This window comes from Pituophis catenifer, unplaced genomic scaffold (genome assembly GCF_029215685.1).
Source record: "Pituophis catenifer annectens isolate HBS135680 unplaced genomic scaffold, rPitCat1.0.hap2 SCAF_5, whole genome shotgun sequence".
Classification (NCBI taxonomy): domain Eukaryota; kingdom Metazoa; phylum Chordata; class Lepidosauria; order Squamata; family Colubridae; genus Pituophis; species Pituophis catenifer.
This window is the reverse complement of record NW_027256885.1, coordinates 91,263,512-91,287,700: the sequence shown is the minus strand read 5'-3', so window position 1 is coordinate 91,287,700 and position 24,189 is coordinate 91,263,512. Positions and strand designations below refer to the sequence as shown.

General features: G+C 44.4%; 1 protein-coding gene across 1 annotated transcript; it reads left to right on the top strand.

Moving 5' to 3' along the window:
• Nucleotides 1-235: 235 nt before the first annotated feature.
• Nucleotides 236-23,234, top strand: CDIPT (CDP-diacylglycerol--inositol 3-phosphatidyltransferase). Its single transcript, XM_070944463.1, has 5 exons — nucleotides 236-272; nucleotides 19,449-19,602; nucleotides 21,267-21,348; nucleotides 22,515-22,596; nucleotides 22,698-23,234. Exons 2-5 carry the CDS (start codon nucleotides 19,466-19,468, stop codon nucleotides 22,847-22,849), a joined length of 453 nt encoding a protein of 150 aa, XP_070800564.1. The 5' UTR covers nucleotides 236-272; nucleotides 19,449-19,465; the 3' UTR covers nucleotides 22,850-23,234.
• Nucleotides 23,235-24,189: the final 955 nt, after the last annotated feature.

The following is a 24,189-nucleotide window of genomic DNA, read 5'->3' as shown; positions in this document are numbered from 1 at the left end:
TCAGCAGGACTTCACGCAGGCGGCTGTGCCAGAAACCAGAAAATCAGCTGGCAAGCTGATCGTCCCACACGCATGGTCGCCAGTAACCAGAAGACTAGGTGGCTGATGTGCATGCGCGAACCTGAAACCAGAAGTTTATTTCCCGCACACGCATGCCCACTGGGCAGCTTCTCTTAGCACACATGCGCACCGCCTATGCGATTGACAGCCACTTCCTGGGATCCACATTGGAGGCCGTTCGTGCCGGCAAACAAACACTGTCTTTGTTCGAGGTTTGCCTTATGGGGGAGGGGGAGAGAAAGAGGGGAATGCTCTTTGCAGAGTCGGAGGCTCCTCCTCCTGCCAGCTTCGCTGTTAATTTCGGGTTTGCCTTGGGGGGGGGGAGAGAAAGGTCCTGGTTGGGGGCAAATCCTCTTTGCAGATGCAGCAGCAGCCCCTCCTCCTCCTCCCCCTGCCAGCCTCGCTGTTAATCTCAGGGTTTGCCTTACTGGGGGGGAAGAAGGGAGGGGCGAGAGAAAGGTGCTGGTGGGAGAGACGTCTGTGGTGCCAGTGACTGCAGCCACGCTCCGGAAAAACCCTGTTGGAGCACCGATCAGCCGTGTGCAAGGTGGTGGCCGGAGCAAGAGAAGCAGGATGCCAGACGCTCAGCTCTGCAGACCCACGGAGCTGGGGCATGGGGCTTCCCTACATAAATTTGCCGGCACCACTGCCTCTTTGGTGGCACAAACGGCCTTCTGCCGCTGGCTCTTTGCCGGCAAAGTTATGTAGGCAAGTCCTGCGCCCCGCCAATGCAGACCATGCTGGAAATAGCCTGACTGGCTCCAACAGGGCTTCTCCAGAGTGTGGCTGGATTCACTGGCACCACTGACGTTCCCCCCCCCAGGACCTTTCTCCCCCCCGTAAGGCAAACCCCGAGATTTACGGTGAGGCTGGCAGAGGGAGGAGGAGGAGCCGCCGTTGCTCTTCTTCTCTGGCTTCTCCGCGTCCCAAGGAGACACACACACACCCTGCGCTCAGCAGCCACTTCTACTGGCTTTGCCTTCTTGCGCCCCACCCGAGTCATCTGTTGCAAGCCGAGGACGATGCGGGGAGATGATCGTGTCCCTGTCTTGAAATCCCCTTTCAACTCCAGACGGGTTTTGCAGTTGTGTCCCTCAGTCAACGCCGGGGAAGGAGCAGAAGTGTGTGTGGGGGGGGGGGGGGTGTCTCCTTGGGACGCGGAGAAGCCAGTTAGGTTTGGATCGTGGAATGCTGAAAAGTTAACCCTCGACTCTCCCTGGAGCCCCGAGGCATAGCAGCTGCCTGCTCCTTCCTCTCTACCTCCCTCCCGCCCTCAGCCCCGCACCAAAGTTTGGGAAGCATGGGGAAAGCTTTTGCATTGCGCTCTGGGCACGAAAGCAAGCCGCTGCTGTTGCCAGCATCATGGCGAGCAGACCAGCTGGGTCGGAGGAGGCTGCCTGACCAGCTCCCTGCTCCTCCGGCAGCTCGCTTCTTCTCTGGAGAAGGGATGGCGGCATACAGCAGAAGTGCTCTCGGCCCCAACCGCGTGGCGGCTTGCTTGGGCTCCTCCCTGCTGGGAGCCGCAGGCTGCAGGGGGAAGGGCAAGAGCGACCAGCCGGCTCACAAGGCAGCATTTGCTGGCTGGAGGGCTAGCTGCCCCGCCCGCTGCTCCTTCCCCGGTGTTGGCTCGGCTGGCAGCGCAGCACCAGGTGTGACGGGGGTCGGGTGACGTGCCCAACCGCAGGCAGCGCAGTGGTGGGGGTCAGGTGGGGGTGCCGCACCGAGCCAGGGAACGGCGGCTCCCAGCAGAAAGGAGCCCAGGCAAGCCGCACGTTCAGAGCTTCCCCGGCAGGGCACTTGGCCCCGCCATCTTGGCAGCGCCATGCGCTGGCCGGGGAACAGCTGTCTTGCCGTGGAATGGGCCGGTACTTAGTTGTCCTCCGTTAAGAACAGGGAGGGGGGCATGTTTGGGGATGCGCATGCGCAGTCCGGGGCGCATGCGCAGGGGAGCATGGGGGGTGTCCTGTGCACATGCGCAAATGGGGGCACGCATTGCATTATGGGTGCTGGCACGCGGGAGCGAAAGAGTGCTCCTGTGCTCAGACTTTTGGCACACAATGCCAAAAAGGTTCGCCATCACTGGTATAGTGTATAGAAGCCACCAGCAGGGAGGCGAGCTGCCCCAGGAGGACTGGAGGAGAGCGCAGCTCCTCACTCATGGAGATCCACCAGCGCAAAAGTGGTCGCGGAAAGTGGTAAGAAATGCGCAAGCCAGGAAGCGGTCATGCTCCCTGGCCGGAGAGGGTTGCATGTTCACTCCAGCAAAGGTTTGTGCAACCCTCTCCGGCCAGGGAGCATGACCACTTCCTGGCCAGCGCACCTCTTACCGCGCCCACTTCCCCACCGGTAGATCTCCATGAGTGAGAAGCTGTGCTCTCCTCCGGTCCTTCTGGGGCGGCTCGCCTCCCCGCTGGCAGCTTCTCCTTCTCCTGGCTGCTCCAGGAGCAGCCTGTCTGTTACCCGGTGAGAACGGTCTGCCACCACACTCTGCCAACAGAAGTTGGAGAGGAAAAGGCAGTTGCTTTGCTGAGCGTTTCTCCGCGTTTCCAGTGAGGGCGGCTGACTTGGGATGGAAATGCAGAGAAACGCTCAGCAAAGCAACTGCCTTTTCCTCTCCGACTTATGCTGGCAGAGAGAAGGAAGAGGCAGAGGTGGCAGAGGCAGCGGAAGGCAAGGGGCCGATCGCATGGCTCACTTCAGCGCCGCCAAACACACACACACCTTCAAAGCCTTCGAGAGGCTTCAGAGGCCAAGGCTTTTTTTTTCTTTTCCCCCTCCTGCAGCCACCTCAAGGGCTTTGTGGCGCAGAGGACGCCGCCTCCCAAGGTTTGGGGAGGGAAGCGGGACGCGTTAAAGAAAGGTAAAAGGGAAGCGGGGTGGGGTGGGATTTGGTCCCCCCCTCATGATCCTCTTCCAAGTGCAGATGGTTCCTCCTTTAATACCTGGTCCTGCACTTGACCTGGCTGGACAGCGCCCCCCCCAGTGCCCTCCCGCCTGTCCTTCCTTCTCCTGACAGGCTGTGGAGACCAAAGGTCCGGAGGGGGGGGAGACTTTGTTGCTCAGGCCGAGAAGCCGAGAGAGAGAGCCAGCTTTGCTGGCTGAGGAACTCTGGGAGTTGAAGTCCACAAGATTAAAAGTTGCCAAGGTTGGTGACCCCTGCCCTAGACCACTTTAGGAGCAAAGTGGTGGGTTTTGCTGGCATTTCAGGAGGAAGGGGAGGGAGGGAGGGAAAGAGAGAGAGAGAGAGAGAGAAATAGAAAAAGAGGCAAAGAAAGAAAGAAAGAAGGAAAGGGAGAGAGAAAGAAAAGAGAGAGACAAAGAAACAGAAAGAGAAAGAAAGAAAGAGAAAGAAAGAAGAAAGAAAAAGGAAGGAAGGAAGAAAGGAAGGGAGAGAGAGAGAGAAAAGAGAGAGAAAGAAAAAGACAAAGAAAGAGGAAGGGAGAGAGAGAAAAGAGCCACACCAAGCCACGCCCACCAAACAAGCCATGCCCACAGAACCGGTAGTAAAAAAAATTAGAACCCACCCCTGGTGAGAACATTACAAGGAATGTCTATGGAGATTCTCAGTCATCCAGGTCATGGTTGTCCCAAAGGTGCTTTTTCAAGAGGCAACTGGACTTTCTGGTTTTTCTTTGAAGACATTTCGCTTTTTATCCAAGAAGCTTCTTTCTTTAAAAAAAATTATCAATTTTTTTCCTTAAACATACATAGGTGCTTAATGAACAGTGTATTGTTTGAGTCATTTTAGGTTTACAAAATAATAATTCTGATATTAATGATAATAGTTGAAATAATGATCAATTTACTTTATGCTCAATACTAATGACAATAATACTTCTATTCAGGTATATCTGATAATAGTCTTTCAACTTCTAACGTTTGCATCCACATGTTAATTGTAATAATATATTATCATTTGCGAAGAGTTTCCTGATCTCACATCTATGTCATGTATCAGTTCCTTCATCTCCCTATGGTTCCTTATCATAGCCTCCTGAATACATTGAAGCATCAATAGTATTTCTTTTTGGGATGCATCTAATTCTCCCTGTTGTGACATTTTACTTTAATTTAATGGGCTAAGAATTAATAATGTACCAAGATCCCAATGTCCCAATTGTCCATCACACCAAAAGATACACCAATATTAGAAAAAATTACTCAATTCCGGAACTGTTTCTCAAAATGCACAATGTTTATAGTCCTCGGGAACTGCCAATTTGCTCCCTCTCAATCTTCCAAATTTGTAGGTCTTGTTTAACTTTTCTTCTTTCGCCTCATAAGTTGTTCTATCGAGCAGCATTTATAATCCAGAATGGCCCACCAAGTTTCCCCATGTCTCATTAATCCACATCGTCAAATGTTCAGTTTCAAGGGCGATTCCTGTTGTTTATAGTCTTCAAAAGGCTCACCAGTTACTCCCAACCAGCCAAAAAGCAAATAGATACAAAACAAAAAGCCTTCCAGGTGTTGCTTCCACTCTATTTCCCTTTCTCTTATGAATCCTGAGTTTCAAGGTCTTTTCCAGTATAGCATAGTATCTTTTTGTCTAGTTTAATGAAAAGAAGGACTAGGGGAGACATGATAGCAGTGTTCCAATATCTCAGGGGCTACCACAAAGAAGAGGGAGTCAAGCTATTCTCCAAAGCACCTGAGGGTAGGACAAGAAGCAATGGGTGGAAACTAATCAAGGAGAGAAGCAACTTAGAGCAAGTAAGCAACTAAGGAGAAATTTCCTGACAGTTAGAACAATTAATCAGTGGAACAACTTGCCTCCAGAAGTTGTGAATGCTCCAACACTGGAAGTTTTTAAGACGATGTTGGATAACCATTTGTCTGAAGTGGTGTAGGGTTTCCTGCCTAAGCAGGGGGTTGGACTAGAAGACCTCCAAGGTCCCTTCCAACTTTGTTATTCTATTCTATTCTATTTCTTTCTTCAGTTGCCCCAGCTTTGGTTCGGACATAATGTCCGTCTCTCTTCTTTGTTGGTCAGGAGGGTGTCTCAGATTGAGCGGAAGAGCTGCCACTCTCCCACGATCAGCAACGGATCCTTCCTTTCTTCGTCACCCCTCCAGGGTGACTTTAGCCCAGGGATCCTCAAACTACGGCCCACAGGCTGCAAAGCCATTAATCCGGCACGCGCGGGACTTACCTTACCTTCACGAGACCTGCAGGCTGGAACTGGAAGGTAAGGCCAACATTTTTGGCCAGCAGAGTGCTACTGGAGGCAGGGGGAGGTCAAAACGGGTGCACGCAGACGCCCCAGGAGGCCTCCATGTGCCCCGTTTTTGGCTGGCACAAGTGCTACTGGAGGCAGGGGGAGGCCAAAAACAGGCCCGATTTTGCCTTCCCCCCACCTCCAGGAGAGAGAGAGTACGAGAGAGATAGAGAGAAAGAGAGGGGGGAGGGAAAGAGAGAGAGACAAGAGACACAGAGATAGACAGAGGGAGAGAGTGACAGAGCGAGAAAGAGAGAGACACAGAGAGGGAGGGAAAGAGAGAGAGAGAAGAGAGAGAAAGAGATAGAGATAGAGATACAGAGAGAGGGAGGGAAAGAGAGAGAGACAAGAGATTGTTGATTGTAAGTTCCTTGGGGCTGAGAAGAATTGTTGCAAAGCTGGGTTTCCTGAAGTGGACCACTAGACTCCTAAACAACTTAAAAAATGATCTAGTAAAAAGAAAAGTCAACCAAAAGAGCAACATGCAAACAAAAGCAAATAAAACACCCCCCAGGAGCAAAACAAATTAAAGTTTAATTTGTGTGTATTGTTTAATGGATTGCTAAATTGGCCACGCACACCCAGTCACATGACCACCTAGCCACGCACACCCGGTCTGGCTCCCCAACAGTCTAAAGGAGCGTGAAGTGGCCCCGTTTAAAAAGTTTGAGGACCCCTGCTTTAGCCCCTTAGGGGCCCCCAATGAAGAATCGGCCGGGATTTTGCAGAGCCCCGCTATCCCAACCATCTCACAGTGACGCCAAACCAGAAGTCCCAAGAAGCTTCTTTTGAAGAAGCTTCTTGGATAAGAAGCGAAACGTCTTTAACAAAAAGCCAGAAAGTCCAGTTGCCTCTTGAAAAAGCACCTTTGGGACATTACAAGGAAGGACCAAAAATAACCATTTTAATTTCAGAGGTGGTCTTGCAGTTTAAGCAAAAGAAAATACATGGTAATGGCATTCTAATTTGGCTCAATCAAGTGTTCTGCATGATAGCCTTCATGTTTGGTTCCTTCAATACAGCCACCATGATTAAGTTATGCCTAAGGCTTAGGTATAACTCTATTATGGCCAAAAACATGGGGTGGTTATGTTGTGGATTTCTAATTCTGTAAGCCGCCCAGAGTCACCATGTGTGAGTTGGGCGGCCATATAAATTTGTTTAATAAATTAAAAACCCTACCTCCATCATATCCATCCTTTATTTCTCTTGACCTCTGGGTCCTAATACAAGCATGAAAAGCCAACTTTGGTGGGAAGGGGAGACGAGGACTTTTAACAGGTAGGTAGCTACCATGCCAATGTAAACGTCTTGCTGAAAGCCACTAGGAAAGTTTGCTAATGTGCTAATGCAGAAACCAGCAAGGAAAGAAAGAAGATAAATAATTGTCTATATAAATGAGTTACTAACTACCTCAGGAAAGTACTGGATGTTCAAAATCTTGGACAAAATAAATAGGTAAATGACAGTATCATGGTGAAGACAGACAGGGCAAAACTCAAGGGCAAAACTGATTATTATTATTATTATTATTATTATTATTATTATTATTATTATTATTTAAATTTGTATACCGCCCTTCTCCCGAAGGACTCAGGGCGGTGCACAGCCAAAATTAAAATACATACAATACAAAATTTAAAATAATTTAAAAACAGAATTAAATCTAATTGGCTTCCCAAAACATTAAAACCCATTACCCTTAAAATAACCCATTAAAATTTGATGCTGAAAGTTGTCCTTATTTAATTTACTTCAGTATTGCACAGCACAATGACAAAGTACGACCTTCAGCTACAGCAGGGGTGTCAAACTCAAGGCCTGCAGGGCCGCCCTGGAAACAGCAAAAGACCAGCCCGCGGTGCCTCTGCAAGTGAAAATGGAGCTCAGGAGGCTGCGACAGCCTCCTGCAGCCCTCTGCCAGCAAAAACAGAGCTCGGGAGGGCCACATACTGGTTGCAGGAGGCCATCGCAGCCGCTCGGGCTGTCAGGGTGGCAATTAATCCCATTCCGCTTTGGGGTAATTGCACCTTAATTAGAGACGGATTGTGGCTTTTCCTTGGAGTATACTTTTTAAAGCAAAATAAAATCCGAGATGCATTCTAATAAAACACATTTTATTATAAAGAAGTAAAAACAGTCTTACTAGCTAATTAATTACATCTTGGCAGCGTTCCTGCCTTGCTGGCAGAAGTTCTGGAAGACGAACAAAGAAAGTTAGAAGAAAAGTGAAAGAATGTGGACATGCGCAGTAGCTTAGAGATAAGATGTTAAGCATCTACCATAAATCTCAGAATGGGAGCCCAGCTGACAAATACAAAAACGCAGTGACAACCCCTTCTTTGTCAGTTGAGCGGACATCAAGTACATCATCAAATAAGGCACATCTTACGCAGATACTCGTATTGAGCTGCTGGAAGCGGTTTGTTGAGCATATCAGCAATTTGATCATGTGTAGATACATACTGCAATTTAACAAAACCTTGTTTCACTAATTGTTTTATGTTTTGATAACGGATGTCAATGTGTCTGGACCTAGAACCTGTGAAATGTGATTCAGAAATATAAACCACCAATTCATTGTCTTCCATCACGGTGATCGGTCGGATTGGATGTGTCCAGATATCTGTGACCAAAGCATCAAACCATGTTAGAGAATTACATGCATCTGAAACACGAGCATATTCAGCTTCGGTAGACGAACAAGAAACAAAATTCTGTTTACACACTTGCCAGTAAACAGGACATCCATTTAAGAACATCATATAACCTGAAGTACTTTTACGTGATTTCTTATCACTCACCCAATCAGAATCTGCATAACAACATAATTCTGTGTTGGTTCTAACAATAGCTTCATATGTTTAGTGTGTTTTAGGTATTTCAATAATTTCTTAAAACATGTCCAATGAAACTGTTTTGCCTTACCTACGTGTCGAGACAAGAGATTAACACTAAGTGCAATGTCGGGTCTGGTCCAACTACTAATGTACAACAGTGACCCAATAACTGAACGATAAAGTGTTTGATCCTCGAACTCAGGTCTTGGTTCATGTGTCAAGTTGTGAAAATCTGTTTGCATGGGTGTCTTTGTTGTGTTAGCATCTTTCATGTTGCAATGATGCAAAACTTGTTCAATTTTATCTTCTTGTGAAAGACTAAACCCCTTCTGTGTTTTGTCAATCTGAACACCTAAATAAGTGCTAATATGACCTAATGATTTCAATGTGAAGTATCTCTGCAAAGCTTTGGCAAAAATTTCACTCATTTGCTTATTTGGACCAATATAAACAATATCATCAACATAAACAAGAACTATCTCATATGCATTGTTAGATCTTTTTGTGAACACGCACTCATCAGTTTCGGACTTAATAAAGCCCATTGAATTTAGTTTGTCAGTAAGACATAAGTACCACATTAAACCAAACTGTTTCAGACCATAAAGACTTTTGTTTAGAAACCAGGTATCCCCTTCTTGCTGTCAGAACCCTGGAGGACCTCTCACGTAGATCTCTTCATCTAGGTCAGCATGTAGATAAGCTGTGTCAACATTGAACTGGAAAACTTCTAGACCAAGGATAGTTGCAGTTGCTAAAGCAATTTTTACACTCTCAGTCCGGACTGTCGGTGAATAGGTATTTGTGTAGTCCTCAGGATAACGTTGAGCGAAACCCTGAGCTACAAGTCTGGCCTTGTACAATGACTCACCATTTGGCTTCTTTTTGGTTCTGTAGACCCATCGAGTGCCAATGACCCTTTTGTTTGCTGGAGGTTTTGCAGGTGTAAACAACTTAAGTTTCTTTAGACTGTCCATTTCAACCTGCATCTGCGGCTTGCGAAGACGGAACATCAAGTTGAGAAGAACTAGTGGAATCTTGATCATCAGGTTGTTAGTTTATTAGTTAGTTTATTTGATTTGTATACCGCCCTACTCCCGAAGGACTCAGGGCGGTGAACAGCCAACAATAAAATACATAAATACACAAAATTTAAAAACCCGATAAAATCAAATTAAATTATTTGGCCCAGACAAATTAAAATACCCCAATAATTTAAAAACAGATTAAAATTTACATATTTAAAAAGGGAAGAGATTAGGCCAAGCCCGCTTGATGGAATAAAAAGGTCTTCACAGCACGGCGGAAGGAGCACAGATCCGGGATCCTCCGTATCTCCGGGGGAAGCTCATTCCAGATGGTAGGTGCCCCCACAGAGAAGGCTCTCCCCCTAGGGGCCGCCAGTCGACACTGTTTGGCTGACGGCACCCGGAGGAGTCCCTCTCTAGAAGAGCGTATTGGCCGGTGGGAGGCTATTGGTGGTAGTAGGCGGTCCCGTAAATAACCAGGCCCTAAGCCATGGAGCGCTTTAAAGGTGGTAACCAAAACCTTGAAGCGCACCCGGAAGACCACCGGGAGCCAGTGCAGCTCGCGCAGGAGAGGTGTTACATGGGAGCACCATGTCGCTCCCATTACCACCCGCACGGCCGCACTCTGCGCCAGTTGGAGCCTCCGGGTGCCCCTCAAGGGGAGCCCCATGTAGAGAGCGTTGCAATAGTCCAGGCAGGAGGTGACAAGGGCATGAGTGACCGTGCGTAACGAGTCCCGATCCAGAAAGGGACGCAACTGGCGAATCAGGCGGACCTGATAAAAAATCCTCCCGGTCACGGCCGTCAAGTGCTCTTCTAAAGACAGCCGTGAATCCAGGAGGACGCCCAAGTTGCGAGCCCTCTCCGTGGGGGCCAATGATTCGCCCCCAATAGTCAGCGATGGCGTCAACTGACTATATCGGGACGTCGGAAACCACAGCCACTCGGTCTTGGATGGGTTGAGCCTGAGCCTGTTCCTCCCCATCCAGATCTGTACGGCCTCCAGGCACCGGGACATCACTTCAAGGGCATCGTTGGGGTGATCCGGGGTGGAGATGTACAGCTGGGTGTCATCAGCATACTGATGGTACTCCACCCCGAAACCACGGATGATCTCGCCCAGCGGCTTCACATAAATGTTGAACAAGAGAGGCGAGAGGACCGACCCTTGCGGCACCCCACATATGAGGGGCCTCGGGGTCGACCTCTGTCCCCCTGTCAACACAGACTGCGACCGGTCAGAGAGAAAGGAGGAGAACCACCGCAACACAGTGCCTCCCACCCCTAACTCTTCCAACCGGTGCAGCATGATACCATAGTCGATGGTATCAAAAGCCGCTGAGAGATCTAACAGGACCAGGACAGAGGAGCACCCCCTGTCCCGAGCCCTCCAGAGATCATCAACCAATGCGACCAATGCCGTTTCCATGCTGTACCCAGGCCTGAAGCCCGACTGGAACGGATCCAGATACGTCGTTTCATCCAGGTGCTGGGGGAGCTGTTGCGCAACCACACTCTCAACAACCTTCGCCACAAAACGAAGGTTGGAGACCGGACGATAATTTACCAACATTGCCGGGTCCAGGGAAGGCTTCTTGAGGAGAGGCCTCACCACCGCCTCTTTCAAGACGGCAGGAAAGACACCCTCACCCAGCGAAGCATTTATAATCCCCTGGAACCAGCCTCGTGTCACCTCCCGAGAAGCCAACACTAACCAGGAGGGACATGGGTCCAATAAACAAGTGGTCGCGTTCAGTCTACCCAGAATCCTGTCCACATCCTCAGGGGTCACAGGATCAAACTCATCCCAGATAACATTCTCAAGACCTGCCCCAGTCCCTCCCCCTGAGACTACCCAGTCGGAGTCCAGATCTTCCCGAATCTGAGCGATTTTGTCATACAGATATTGAACAAAATCCTCGGCTCTACCCTCCAAGGGGTCCTCCCGCGCTTCCTGGTGGAGCAGGGAGCGGGTCACCCTAAACAGGGCGGCTGGGCGATTATCTGATGATGCAATAAGAGCAGCAAAATAGCTACATTTCGCTGCTTTTATCGCCACTTGGTAATTCCTAATATGAGCTCTTACCAGTGTCCGGTCAGATTCAGAAAGACTGGCCCTCCAACTACTCTCTAGGCGTCTTTTCCGGCGCTTCAACTCCCTCAGCTCCTCAGTGAACCAAGGAGCTAAATGAGATCGGCGCCGGGTCAGAGGCCGCAAAGGCACGACCCGATCCAGAGCTCCAGCGGCCGCCCTATCCCAGGCGGCCACTAGGTCTCCAGTCGAGGCGTGTGCCAGAGCCTCAGGGAATGGTTGTGTGGCATCACCAACATCGTCTCTAGGAAAATAAAACTCCAGGATCATTGGAATGAATCCTGGACCAGTCAACATCTTCCTCAAAATTAGCAGATTGGGAAATCACAATTACATGTTTCGAGTCGATAAATTTGCTCCATTTTGAATTATCATCAATACCCATAAATCTCAGTCTCTTTGCTGCTGGACCTCCTTTTCTTCTTTGAGCTAAGGGAATGTTCACCATAGCATATGAACCAAAAATATGGAGGTTTTTGAGATCGGGCTTGTAGCCATACAACATGAAGAAAGGAGTCTGATTTATTACACTGCTCCATGTACGGTTGACAATGTAATTTGCATATTTGATAGCTTCACCCCAGTATGGCATACTAAGGTTGGCATCTTCTAGGAGACAACGCTTCATGGTTTGCAGTACCCCCTGTCGTATCTCTATGACTCCGTTATGAGCCGGTGTGTAAGGAGCTGACGTCTGATGAAGAATTCCATTCTTACGCATCCAGTCCTGGAAACGCTGAGACATGAATTCAGCACCACGATCACTCTGGATTCTGGCGATGCGAACTTGGTGTTGGGTAGAAACAAGAGCAGCAAAGTCTTTAAAGATCTGAAAGGTCTCAGATTTTTCTTTCATAGGATATACATATCCATATCTAGAGTAATTATCAACAATTGTTAGAAAATATTTTCAACCACCAAGTGTTGGCGGAAAAGGACCAACTATGTCAGTGTGTACCAAATCAAAAATGCATGTTGACAGGCGTGTAGCGCGTTTGGGAATGGCTGCTGCTTTGGATTTGGCCTTTTTGCAGACAGCACAATCCAAAAACACCTTACACCCCTTTAGATCCAAACCTTTTGCGAACTCCGGCATCTTCCTAAGAACACGGAAACTGGCATGCCCCAATCTTCTATGCCATTTGTGGATACACCTGGAATGCAAAGGTTTACCAGTTAGTGAATTCTCAACATTAACAGTTTTATGAGGAACCTCAGGCTTGCTCTGAGCAACCTGTTTTCTAATTTTCTTTTTGTTGGCTTTAGGAGCCTTTGGAGTAGCAACAGGATCTCTCTATGGAACATCTCTCTCTGGGCCTCTTTTGAAGTCTGTATACTCGCCTGTGTTTGCAGTTTAGGCTTTGGCTTTAAGTAATAAACACCACCAATTAACATGGTTTCAGCAAAAATATCTCCATTTTTAACTATGTAACTTGCTTTTTCAAGGTGGTGAACCTAGAACACTCTAGACAAGTGACTCTGACTAAGCAAATTACTATTTGCTGTTGGTATATAATAAACATCAGGAATGAATGCATCGAGCTCTTCAACATAAACAGTTCCTTTTCCTTTGACCTGACAAGGATGATTGGAAAAAGAATAAAGTTGACGTAGTTCAGGTTCAGGCTAATGCATCTCTGTGAAAAGTTCCTTTCTGTAAGTAACATGCAACACTGCACCACTGTCCAAAGTCCACAGGAGTCATCTGTCGTACTGTGGTTGAAGTTGTGGATCATTGGTTAAAGCCAATGTGGCGAGTGGAGTTTGTCGATCACGCCGGGGACCACAACGACCTTGTCTTCCGCCTCTGCCTCTGCCTCTGGAATCTGTTCCTCTGGGCTGGTACGTGACGGGAGCTGGAACTCGTTGGGGACAATCCTGGGTGGCATGTCCCACACGGTTGCAGGTGTTGCATCTTGGCATCCTTGGAGCGTAGGTCCTTCCTCGGAAGGGGCGCCTAGCTGGAGCTCTTGATGCGGGTGGTCCTCTCAAATGTGGTGTGGCCAACATGAATGCCTCTTCTTCAATTAAAAGTCTACAGACATTGTCCACTGTGCATTGAGCAATTGGGACTTGGTTAATCTTTGTAACAGCATCTTTCCATTCATAATTCAAAGAGTTAATAATGATGCTGATCATTTGAATATCTTCAATGTTATGGCCTCTTTCTCTCAATTCTGTTCTCAGACCTTTCAGTTTGGTCAAATGTCCTCCAATTTGTTCACCGGGTTTCAATCTCGAACCGTGGAGTTCAGACATGAGTAAACATGAAGATTCAATTGAGATAGGCCTGTAGCAATTTTCCAATTCAGCCCAAATTTGTTGGGCTGTTGTATTTGGTGGAAAAGTGACCTGCAGTTCAGTATCCATGGACATAAATAATGTTGTGCGGCCTCTTATCTCTAAATCTCTTATTGCAAAATTCCAAGGTTGTGCAGGAGGGTTAAAAACCACGCAGTGAGTGCCTTCTCTAAGAAGCAATAGTCTGATCTCACTGACCCAGGCTTTGTAATTGTGTCCTGACATTTTTAGTTTTGACTCACCAGTTAGTGGAGAGACAGAAAATGCCTGGTAAGGAGCCTGCATTTGATATGCTGGCTGTGCTGGCAGAAATGCCTGTGGTATTTGCTGTGCCTGTTGTGGACCAAAAAATGGTCTTGGTTGTGCCATTGGAGGTGGGCCAGGAGCTGGCCCTATTTGCACTTGTGGCTGGGGCACATATGCAGGCATTTTTTATTTTTTTTTTTATAATACTTTATTGATTTTTTTAAAAAATTTTTTAAAAAGAAAGCATCAAATCTCGGTTAACATCTGAGGTGTCGTGCGGTTACATATTTACATTATGTACATATCAAATATCTTCAAATCTACCATTATTAGAAATAGACATATCCTTATAGTCTTGTTCTATTATTCCACCATTTGTACCACCTTTCCCATATTGCCTTAAATTTTGAATTCTCATAGTCTTTAAGAACACTAGTTAATTTTGCCATTTCTGCGCATTCTAGGATTTTATTTATTATTGTCATCTCTGGAGGGGTTTGTTTATCCTTCCAGTATTTTACAAAGGTTAATCTGGCCGCTGTTATAACATGTATAATTAATTGTATCTTGTCCTTAGAGAGTCCGTCTCCCATCATTCCTAATAAAAAGATTTCGGGGGAAAGTTTTATATCTTCTTCCACTATTTCTCGTAGCCAAATTCGTATTTTTGTCCAAAACTTTTTTGTCTCCGGGCAGGACCACCACATATGAAAGAAGGTGCCAACCTCCTTTCCACACTTCCAACATATTGCTGAGGCACTGGGAAATATTTTTGCTAGTCTAGCTGGGGCTAGATACCATCTGTGAAATATTTTATAGTGGTTCTCCCTGTAAGTTGCTGATTTAGTAAGATTATAATTTCTATTCCAAGCCTCCTCCCAGTCATTGAAATTTAGTCTATAGCCAATATTTTTTTCCCAAATGCTTAGTTGATTCCTAGCTATTCCTTCTGCTCTGTCCTCGCCTAATAAGAGGTTGTAAAATCTCGCTAACATTTTCTTTTCAATCCCCAACATAATTTTATCCAAATTGTTGTACTTCTTCTCTATACCAAATTGATCCCTATCTTTTTGATATCTAGAGCTTATCTGCAGGTAGCTCCACCAGTCTAAATTGAAACCTTGATTACTTAGTATTTCTCGTGATCTAAGAATACCATTTTCATCTAATATATCTTTGTACGTGCCAAATTTCAAAATATCCCTTTTATTAGAGGTAGTCAAAGCCTCCATAATTGAGACCCAAATCGGTACTTTCGTATAAAATCTTTGTCTAATTTCTTCCCATGTTTGAATCAGGGTCTCCCTTAATTTGTGTCTATGGAAATATGAGTTCTTTTTATTCTTTGGGCCCCATAAATAAGCGTGCCAGCCTGCCTGTAGATCGTGGCCTTCTAACGTCAGGATTCTCTTATTTTGTAATGAAACCCATTCTTTGATCCATACTAATTTGGCCGCCTTCTGATAAACTTGCCAATCGGGTAATCCGAAGCCACCCATGCTTCTTTTCCCTTGCAGTGTTTTATATGCAATCCTTGCCTTCTTCCCTTCCCACAAAAAATCTCGCACCTTCCTTTCCAGATCTAGGAAATATTTTTTATCAATGTTCGCTGGAATAGTTTGAAATAGAAATATAATCTTGGGGAGAATATTCATTTTAATTGCTGAGATCTTACCTATAAAGGACAGTTTTAACTTCTTCCATCTGTCTATATCCTGCTTTATTTTTGTAGTAATGGACTGTAATTATCCTCTTTTAAGGAGGAATACCTTGCAGTAATCCATATTCCCAAATATTTTATTTTCTTTGCTATCTGAAGTTCTAAGGACTTTTCTAGCTCTTTCTTGTTTGTCTCTGTCATATTTCTTGCTAAAATTTTAGTTTTAGTTTTGTTAAGCTTAAAGCCAGCGACTTCTCCATACTGTTGTACTTCCTGGAGTAATTTGGGACCAGATTTCAAGGGATCTTCCATTATTAAGGCCACGTCATCTGCGAAGGCTTGTGTTTTAAAAATTTCTTTCTTAATTTGTAATCCTTTGATTTCTTTGTTATCTCTGATCTTTCTGAGTAGGATTTCCAGCGCCATTATAAAGAGTAGAGGGGACAGGGGGCATCCCTGTCTAACTCCCTTTTGTATCCAAAGTGTCCGTGTCTTGTCCCCATTTATTAAAATGCTTGCTCTCTGTTTATAGTAAATATTTTCGATCATCTTTCTAAAATTTGTCCCAAATCCCATCAAATCAATTTGGTTGATCATAAATTTCCAATTTAAATTGTCGAACGCCTTTTGGGCGTCCAAGATCACTAACGCCAGCTGTTTTTCCGGGTGCTGTTCATAATATTCTATGACATTTATTACCATCCTCACGTTATCCCTCATTTGCCTCCCTGGGAGGAATCCTTTCTGATCACTGTGAATCCAGCCATTTAGAATTTTTTTTAGTCTCTCTGCAATTATACTTGTAAATAATTTGTAATCTGAATTTAACAAAGAAATCGGCCTATAATTTGCTATCTGTTTTGGATCAGCACCTTCTTTCAATATGAGGGTAATATAGGTTTCTTTCCAGGAATCTGGGATTCCTGTACCAACTAATACCTCATTAAATATATGTAACAGTTCTAATTGTAATTCTTCCTCGAATTTTGCATAAATTTCCCCCGGGAGACCATCTGGGCCTGGTGTTTTGTTTTTCTTGATTTTGGCAAGAGCCAATTTGAGTTCTTCCACTGTGATTTTGTTATTTAACATTTCTCTCTCTTCTTCCATTATCTGTGGCAAGTTAGCTTCCATCAGGTATTGTACAGTTTTATCTGGATCAATCGCTTCCTCTTTATATAAAGCTTCGTAAAATTCTCTCGCTCTTTCTAACTTGTCCACTTCTTTTGTCAAGATATCTCCGTTGGAGTCTTCTAGTATAAGAATTTGATTTTTTTCCTGTTCTTTTTTTAATCTGTATGCCAGCCATCTTCCCGACTTGTTGGCATTCTCGAAGTGGTAGTGTTTTGTTCTCTTGATTTTTTGCGCCAACTCTTCCTGATCCAGAATGTTAAGATTATGCCTTGCCATCATCCACTTTTGTTTGGCCATCTCGTCTCCTGGGTTTTGTTGTAATTTGCTATCCGCTTCTTCTAGTTTCTTATTATAATCCTCTCTAACTTTCCTTTCTTCCTTATTTTTGAATGCCGTGTAAGATATCGCTACTCCTCTCAAATACGCTTTCATGGTATCCCATACAATTTCCTTCGCCGTACCTTGCTTGCCATTCTCGATGAAGAAACGCTTAATTTCTTCATTTAATTTTATTATAAACTCTTTTTCATTCAAGAGGTTGGACCTTAGACTCCATCTTTGTTGTCTTCTCTTGTTAATATAGTGCCAATGTACTTCGAGAAGTTTATGATCTGTCCAAGTATTTATACTTATATCCACTTTCTTAATTTCTAGACCTAATTTTCTAGTAGTCCATACCATGTCAATTCTGGACCAAGAATTCTGTGGATTTGAGAAAAAAGTGTATTGGGAATCGTGCGGGTGTAAAGTACGCCATATATCAATTAGGTTGATTTTGTCGATGAGATCAAAGAAGCTTTTTGGCAGAGGCAATCTTTTATTTCTTTTTCTCTCCCCACTTTTATAATCTTTCACTGGGTTAACAACTCCATTAAAATCGCCTAACATACATATTTCAGCATGGGCCCAACTCCCTAATTGTTTGTGTAATTTTTTGTAAAATTGTCCCTGTTTCTCATTTGGGGCGTATACTCCCACCAACATCATTTTTGCATTGCCTCTCCTAATTTCTACCATTAGAATTCTTCCTTTAGTATCTTTATACTTTAATTCTGCCTCGATTCCTTTTTTCACATATATCGCCACACCCCTTTTCTTTTTCTCTGCTAGTGACACAAATAGTTTGCCAAATTTAATAAATTCTAAACAATTTGCCTCATCTTCTTTTATATGAACCTCCTGTAAACAAATTATGTCTGGGTTCTGTTTTACCAGTTTTGATAAAATTATCTTTCTTTTTTTGTGATTGTTTAAGCCATTGACATTTAAGGATAAAATTTTTAGGCCATCCATTTCTTATATTGTGTCCAGGTTCTAGTTCTTATTTGTCTTTAGCGTTACTGCTCTTACTGGTCTAATCTTCTTTCCTTGTCCTTCCGCTTCTTCTTTTTTCTTCTCCTCCTCTATATCTTCCTTTGTGCTTTGCTCTTGTGAGGTTTCTTCTTCCGTGTTTACCGTATCAATCTCTTCTTTGCTAATTTGTTCTTCTTCCCCTCCTCTTAGTTGATCTAAAAAATCTTGTGCTTCGGCTAAGCTATCGATTTTAACTTTTCTTCCTTGCCATGATACTATCATCCCCTCTGGCAGGATCCATCGAAATGTAACGTTCCTTCTGTTCAGTTGGCTCGCCAGAAACCTATAGTTTTTCCTCACTTCCCTCACCCTTCTAGGTATCTGTTTCAGGATATTCACCTCCTTTCCTTGAAATACAACCTTTTCTTCTCTCGCTATGTTAAGAAGAATATCCCTCACGGGATAGCTCACGTTCAAAAAATTCTATTTGATCATGATAGCCTTTTATAGCTTGCTCATGAAGGGAGAGCTTGGAGCTGCGAGGAGAATAATAAATTATTTCTCTCTCTGCGTGGGGGGAAAAATGCTCGCCAGTTTGTGAAAACTTTGGCCTTGCACCAAGCGTTTCAAATTCAAAAGGTTCTGGGAGGACTGTTTGAGAGCATGCATATTCAGAAGGAGACGTCACTGACCTTAATTGCAGCACGTTGCCTTCAAAAGCAGCTTTTCTGTTATCTTCCTCCTGAAGCCTCTGTAAGAGCATTTCGTCCATTTCTTCTATTCCCACGGCTTCCTCTAGCCGGGTGGCTGAGGTGAGCGGCCAGAAATTTGAAAGCCTTCTTTCTGCCTCCTCTTCATTGGAAAAATCAATCAAATCATTTACGAAGAGTGGTCTTAATTTCATTTGTCCTTTTTTTCTTCTTTTTTGGCATCTTAGCAGACAATTAATCAGCGTTCCGCAGTCGCAAAAATAATCATCTGTCTAAACTAGCCTAGAGGTCTAATCATCAAAGTAACAAGCAAGGAAAAAGCCATAAATCAATCCAAGTCATCCTCCTGCTACCTCGTGTCAGGGTGGCAATGAATCCCATTCTGCTTTTGGGTAATTGCACCTTGATTAGAGAATGGATTGTGGCTTTTCCTTGAAGTATACTTTAAGAAAATAAACCCGAGATATATTCTAATAAACACATTTTATTATAAAGAAGTAAAAACAGTCTTACTAGCTAATGATTACATCTTGGCAGCGTTCCTGCCGTACCTCTTGGCAGGCGAACAAAGAAAGTTAGAAGAAAAGTGAAAAAATGTGGACATGCGCAGTGGCTTCTGAGATAAGAGTCAAATCAGTCTACCATAAGTCTCAGAATGGGAGCCCAGCTGACAAATACAAAAACGCAGTGACAAATAAGTTGGAGTTGGAGCTTATGTTGCTATGATTACATGTATGTTTCCCCCTTTTTCTGTGTTTTTGTTTCCTGTTGCTTTTTACTTAATAAAATTATACTAAAAGGCACAAATGAACCAACCCCCCCCCCCCAAGCACTGTTCCTCTCCTAACCTATGGCCTTCCTCCTAGGCTACTGCTTTGGGGCCATGTTGGACATGCTGACTGACCGCTGTACTACCATGTGTCTGCTGGTAAACCTGGCTATGCTCTATCCAGAATCTGCCCTCTGGTTTCAGCTGAGCATGAGCCTTGATATGGCCTCCCATTGGCTACATCTCCACAGGTATCGGCTGGAGAAATAGAGCTGAATGTGGTTTATTTATTTATTTGTCTATCAAATTTAGGTACCGATGTAATCCTAGCTGGGGAATTCTGGGAGTTGAAGTCCATACCTCTTAAAGTGGTCAAGTTTGAAAAACACTGCTCTAAATAGCAAAGGGTAGAATTGGCTCTCCTCTACTTAGATCAGAGGTGTCAAACTCAAGGGCTGGGGACCAGATCCAGCCCGCAGGGTGCTTAGATCTGGCCCACAGGGCCACCCTGGAAACAGCGAAGGAGCGGCCCGTGGTGCTTCTGCCAGTGAAAACAGTCACTGGCAGAGGGTTGCAGGAGGCCGTTGCAGCCGAAAACGGAGCTTGGGAGCCCGTTTTTGCTGGCAGAGCGCTCAGGGTGCCACACGCACCCCCGACATGAGTGATGTCAAGCTGGCCATGCCCACCCCGGCCCCTTGAGGTCAAACACAACCTTGATGTGGCCCTCAATGAAATCGAGTTTGACACCCCTGACTTAGATCCTCCTCCTCCTTCAAACTGTAATCCAGTTCAGTCTTGCATTGAAAAGGGATGTAGACGGTTCTCTTCAGATTTATCATCACTTTGGTTTTCAGATTGGAGGAGCATATTGTTGTATTACTTCCACATTTTTTTTTCTTGTTTAACATTTTTATTAGTTTATCAAAATATAAAATACAAAGAGAAATTCAAAATAAGTAATAGAAAACTAGGAGGAGGAGGAGGAGAGAAAAGAAAAAAATGGTGTAAAGAGGGAAAAGGAAAGAAAAAGGCACCTATTTCCTTTACTCTTTAGCACAGTAGAAGTTAACATTACAACCTCAACTTTTTACTTATACAGTATATACTACCCATTTCTATAACAAACCTATCTAATTAGCAAAAACAAAATCAAAGTTTCATTTTTTTTTCATTGCAAGCACAAAATGTTTGCATTACCTCCACATTTTTAAAATCCTTTCACCTTGTAAAGCAGGGATCCCCAGCCCCTGGGACACAGCCCACTACTGGGCTCTGGCCCGTTCGGAACTGGGCTGTACAAATGGGCAAGCACATTCACGCAGCTCCATTTACACGAGTGCCAGGTACTTGTGCTCATGCGCGAAGCTCCATTTATGTGAACAGCAGGTACATGCGCCCGTTGCTCACACAAATAGAACTACATGCACTCGTGTATGCCTACCACTCACACAGAACCATTCCCTCTCCCTCCCACCTTTATGAGGGTAAAGGAAATAACATTGTAATTTTGAGGCTGGGTTGTTTTTAAAGCCTTTTTTTCTTTTAAAAGCCTCTGACGATCCCAGCTGAGTTGCCTGATTGTCAGAGGCATTTAAAAGAAAAAAAGCCTCTGCCGATCAGGCAACTCAGCTGGCATCGTCAGAGCCTTTTGAAAGCATTTTTTTACAACCTCTTCGCCGAAGAGGTTGTAGAAAAAATCGTTTTAAAAGTAAAAAAAAAAAAATGGCTACGCCCACCCAGTCACATTACACCCCCCCCAAGCCACACCCACAAAACCGGTAGTAACAAATTTTAGATTTCACCACTGATGGAAGAGATATATAGGACTGTGAGAGAAGGAACAAGGAGAGGGGAGTTGAGGTAGAACTGAATACTCTTAATTCCCATTTTAATTTTTTGCCCCTGCCTCCCGTAGCACTGTGGTGAAAGGTGGAGAAAGCCATAAGAGTATTGACTTAACAGGAAACCAGATCTTGAGAGTGTATTACAACTCACGGGTGAGTGTCACAAAAATGTCTCTCTGGAGTCGTCACATCATTGCTAACCCCATCCCAACTTTCCTCTCCTTCTGTTTTCTCAAAACCAAAACTTCACTTCAGGTCTTTTCTCACCAATTTTGTTATGAAATTCTCTCTTCGGTTCTCTCTCTTAATTCCAAATGTTTTGGAGAGAAGGCACCATTGGGGTGATTTCTCATTTTTAATGAATAATACAGTTGTGTTCAGTAAATTTTCCCACTCCCATTGGCACAATAAATTGAATTTTTGCTAAAATGACAAAATGTGCATTGTGACACTGCAGTGCAAGCTCCATCTGTCATTTAATTGCCATGACATGATAGAAGTACAGAATGGGGGGAGTTTGCAGTGTGACACATCTTTTGCCATTGGGCCCATCCCACTCCCCCAATGACCAAGGCTTGCTGTAGGAAGAGACATTTCCAGCCATGAAACGTGGCAATTTAGGAGACTTCCAGTGAGGCTAATTTAAAATGATTACCTTGACTATCAAAGGGCTTAAAACCTATATAAACCTATCTGTATCATGGGTTGAGTGATGCCTCCTTCCCTTTTGAAGTGAGGCCAGACTCTTGTTTGGGATGGCTCCAGTGTTATAGGATCCCTTACTAATCAATTTGCTTCTGTAGGGTTCTTGGTGCTCCCTGAGCTTGCTTGTTTACTTGCAAATGTTTCATTACCCAGCTAGGTAACATCAGTGCTAGAAGCACTGTTTAGCACTGATGTCTAGCACTATCTAGTACCAATGATCTTACATAGTTGGGTAATGAAATGTCTTCAAGAAAACAAGCAATCTCAGAGAGCACCATGGACCCCACAGTTCAACCCTGGGCCACAAGTATTCTCTTCTGTTGGTACAATTTACTTTCCTTCTTCCATGTTGATCAGATGGCAATCCAAGCCATCTCTTTCCTGAAAAGTTATCCAACTGCTGTTTTTATTAATTTTGTGCATTCTGAGATATTTTTATCATATGCAACAGGTTATTTTTAAATATAGATGTTTTATATAGAAAGATGTTTCCATAAAGTCATCATGATTTGTCATGTAATCCCATAAAGACCATCTGATTTAAACTGGCTTCTGTTGGCTGCCATTTCTTGCCTGGTTTGATCTGATGTAGTTTCTCCTTCCTCTCCTTTCAGCCTGTTCTCTTCATTGTGTGTGCTGGTAATGAACTCTTCTACTGCATGTTGTACTTGTTGTGTTTCGGTGAAGGGCCAGAAAGTGAGTACAGAAAGCTGAGGGGAGGGGAGGCTTTAGGACTGAAGAACATGTTGGACATTTTTCCACCCCACTCATTTTTGTTTTGTTTTTCTGCTTTCCAGTCCTGTCAGGATACGCTGGATTCTATCGCTTGATTCTATGGGTTTGTACCCCTATTGCTATCATCAAGAGTTTCATCAGCTTAATTCACTTGGTCTTGGCCTCGTGCAATATGGCTGCCTTAGATGCTGTTGAACAGGCAAAGAAGATGTAAGATTTCAAGGTTGTGGGAAGGGACTCCCCTAAGAACCTTCATGATGAATGGACGAGGACTTTGCCTCAGATCAGTCACTCCAGGAGTGCAGTTTTTCTTTGATGTGATCACTTCACCTTTCCATGATGCTTTTGTGATAACTTTGTGGGATGATAAGGTAACTCCTGCTCCTCCTGGCTTCTTCCTATTTTACTCCCATAATAATATGAACAGTTGAGTTAAAAATTGGCTGTTGAGGAGGATCCTGATCCACCATTTTGAGGGGCAGCTGAAGAGCTTGTAATTTTAGAATTGAAAGTTTTTTACCTTACACTTTTGGGGTATCTTTGGATAGAACGAAATATAGGACTGCACTTGTCTTGATATAATAAACCAAACTAGGATGTTGTTGTCTAAAAATCAAGAAGAACACTTCTAAACACCTTTCGAAATCTGGACTAGGTTTTTTTGTGTTCCCAAACTGTATAGGAACAGATCCCTGAGAAAAAGAATGTATTAATCCCCTGTATTCTACAAATATATCTATTAAGACATGGAGCAACCATTTGGAAGTCATTTATTTTGGACAATATTAATACACAGCTTTAAAAGGGATACAGTATTGGCAGGCTACCTATTGACCCTGGAGGTCTTAAGGTCATATATTGGATTACTTCCTTGGAATTATCTCTGAATGTTCAGTTTAACTTTTGTACTTTAGCTCATGACCCAGATTATCTGCTCTTTTCGCTTGTAAATATTTTATTAGAAATACCTAGACCAAAGGTGGCAAATTGCTTCATTTCTCAAACAATTCAGATTGACTGCTCAGGGGTGTCAAACTTGATTTCTTTGAGGGCCACATCAGGGTTGTATTTGACCTTGGGGGCAGGGTGGGCGTGGCCAGGGTGGGCATGGCCAGCTCGATGTCATTCGTGTCAGGGTGCACGTGGCGGCCCGTGTCACTGCATTTTTGTATTTGTCAGTTGGGCTCCCTTTCTGAGACTTATGGTAGATGCTGAACATCTTATCTCTAAGCTACTGCGCATGTCCACATTCTTTCACTTTTCTTCTAACTTTCTTTGTTCGTCTGCCAGAACTTCTGCCGGCAAGGTTTTATGGCTTTTTCCTTGCTTGTTACTTTGATGATAAGCGAATAGGCTAATTAGACAGATGATTATTTTAGCAACTGTGGAACGCTAATTTAATTACTGCAACAATGCCAAAGAAAAAGAAGAAAGGGAAACTGAAACTCAGAGCATTCTCTATTAATGATTTAAACCTCTCCTACGAAGAAGAGGCAGAAAGGAGGTTTTCAAATTTCCGGCCACTCGCCTCAGCCACCCGGCTAGAGGGAGCCG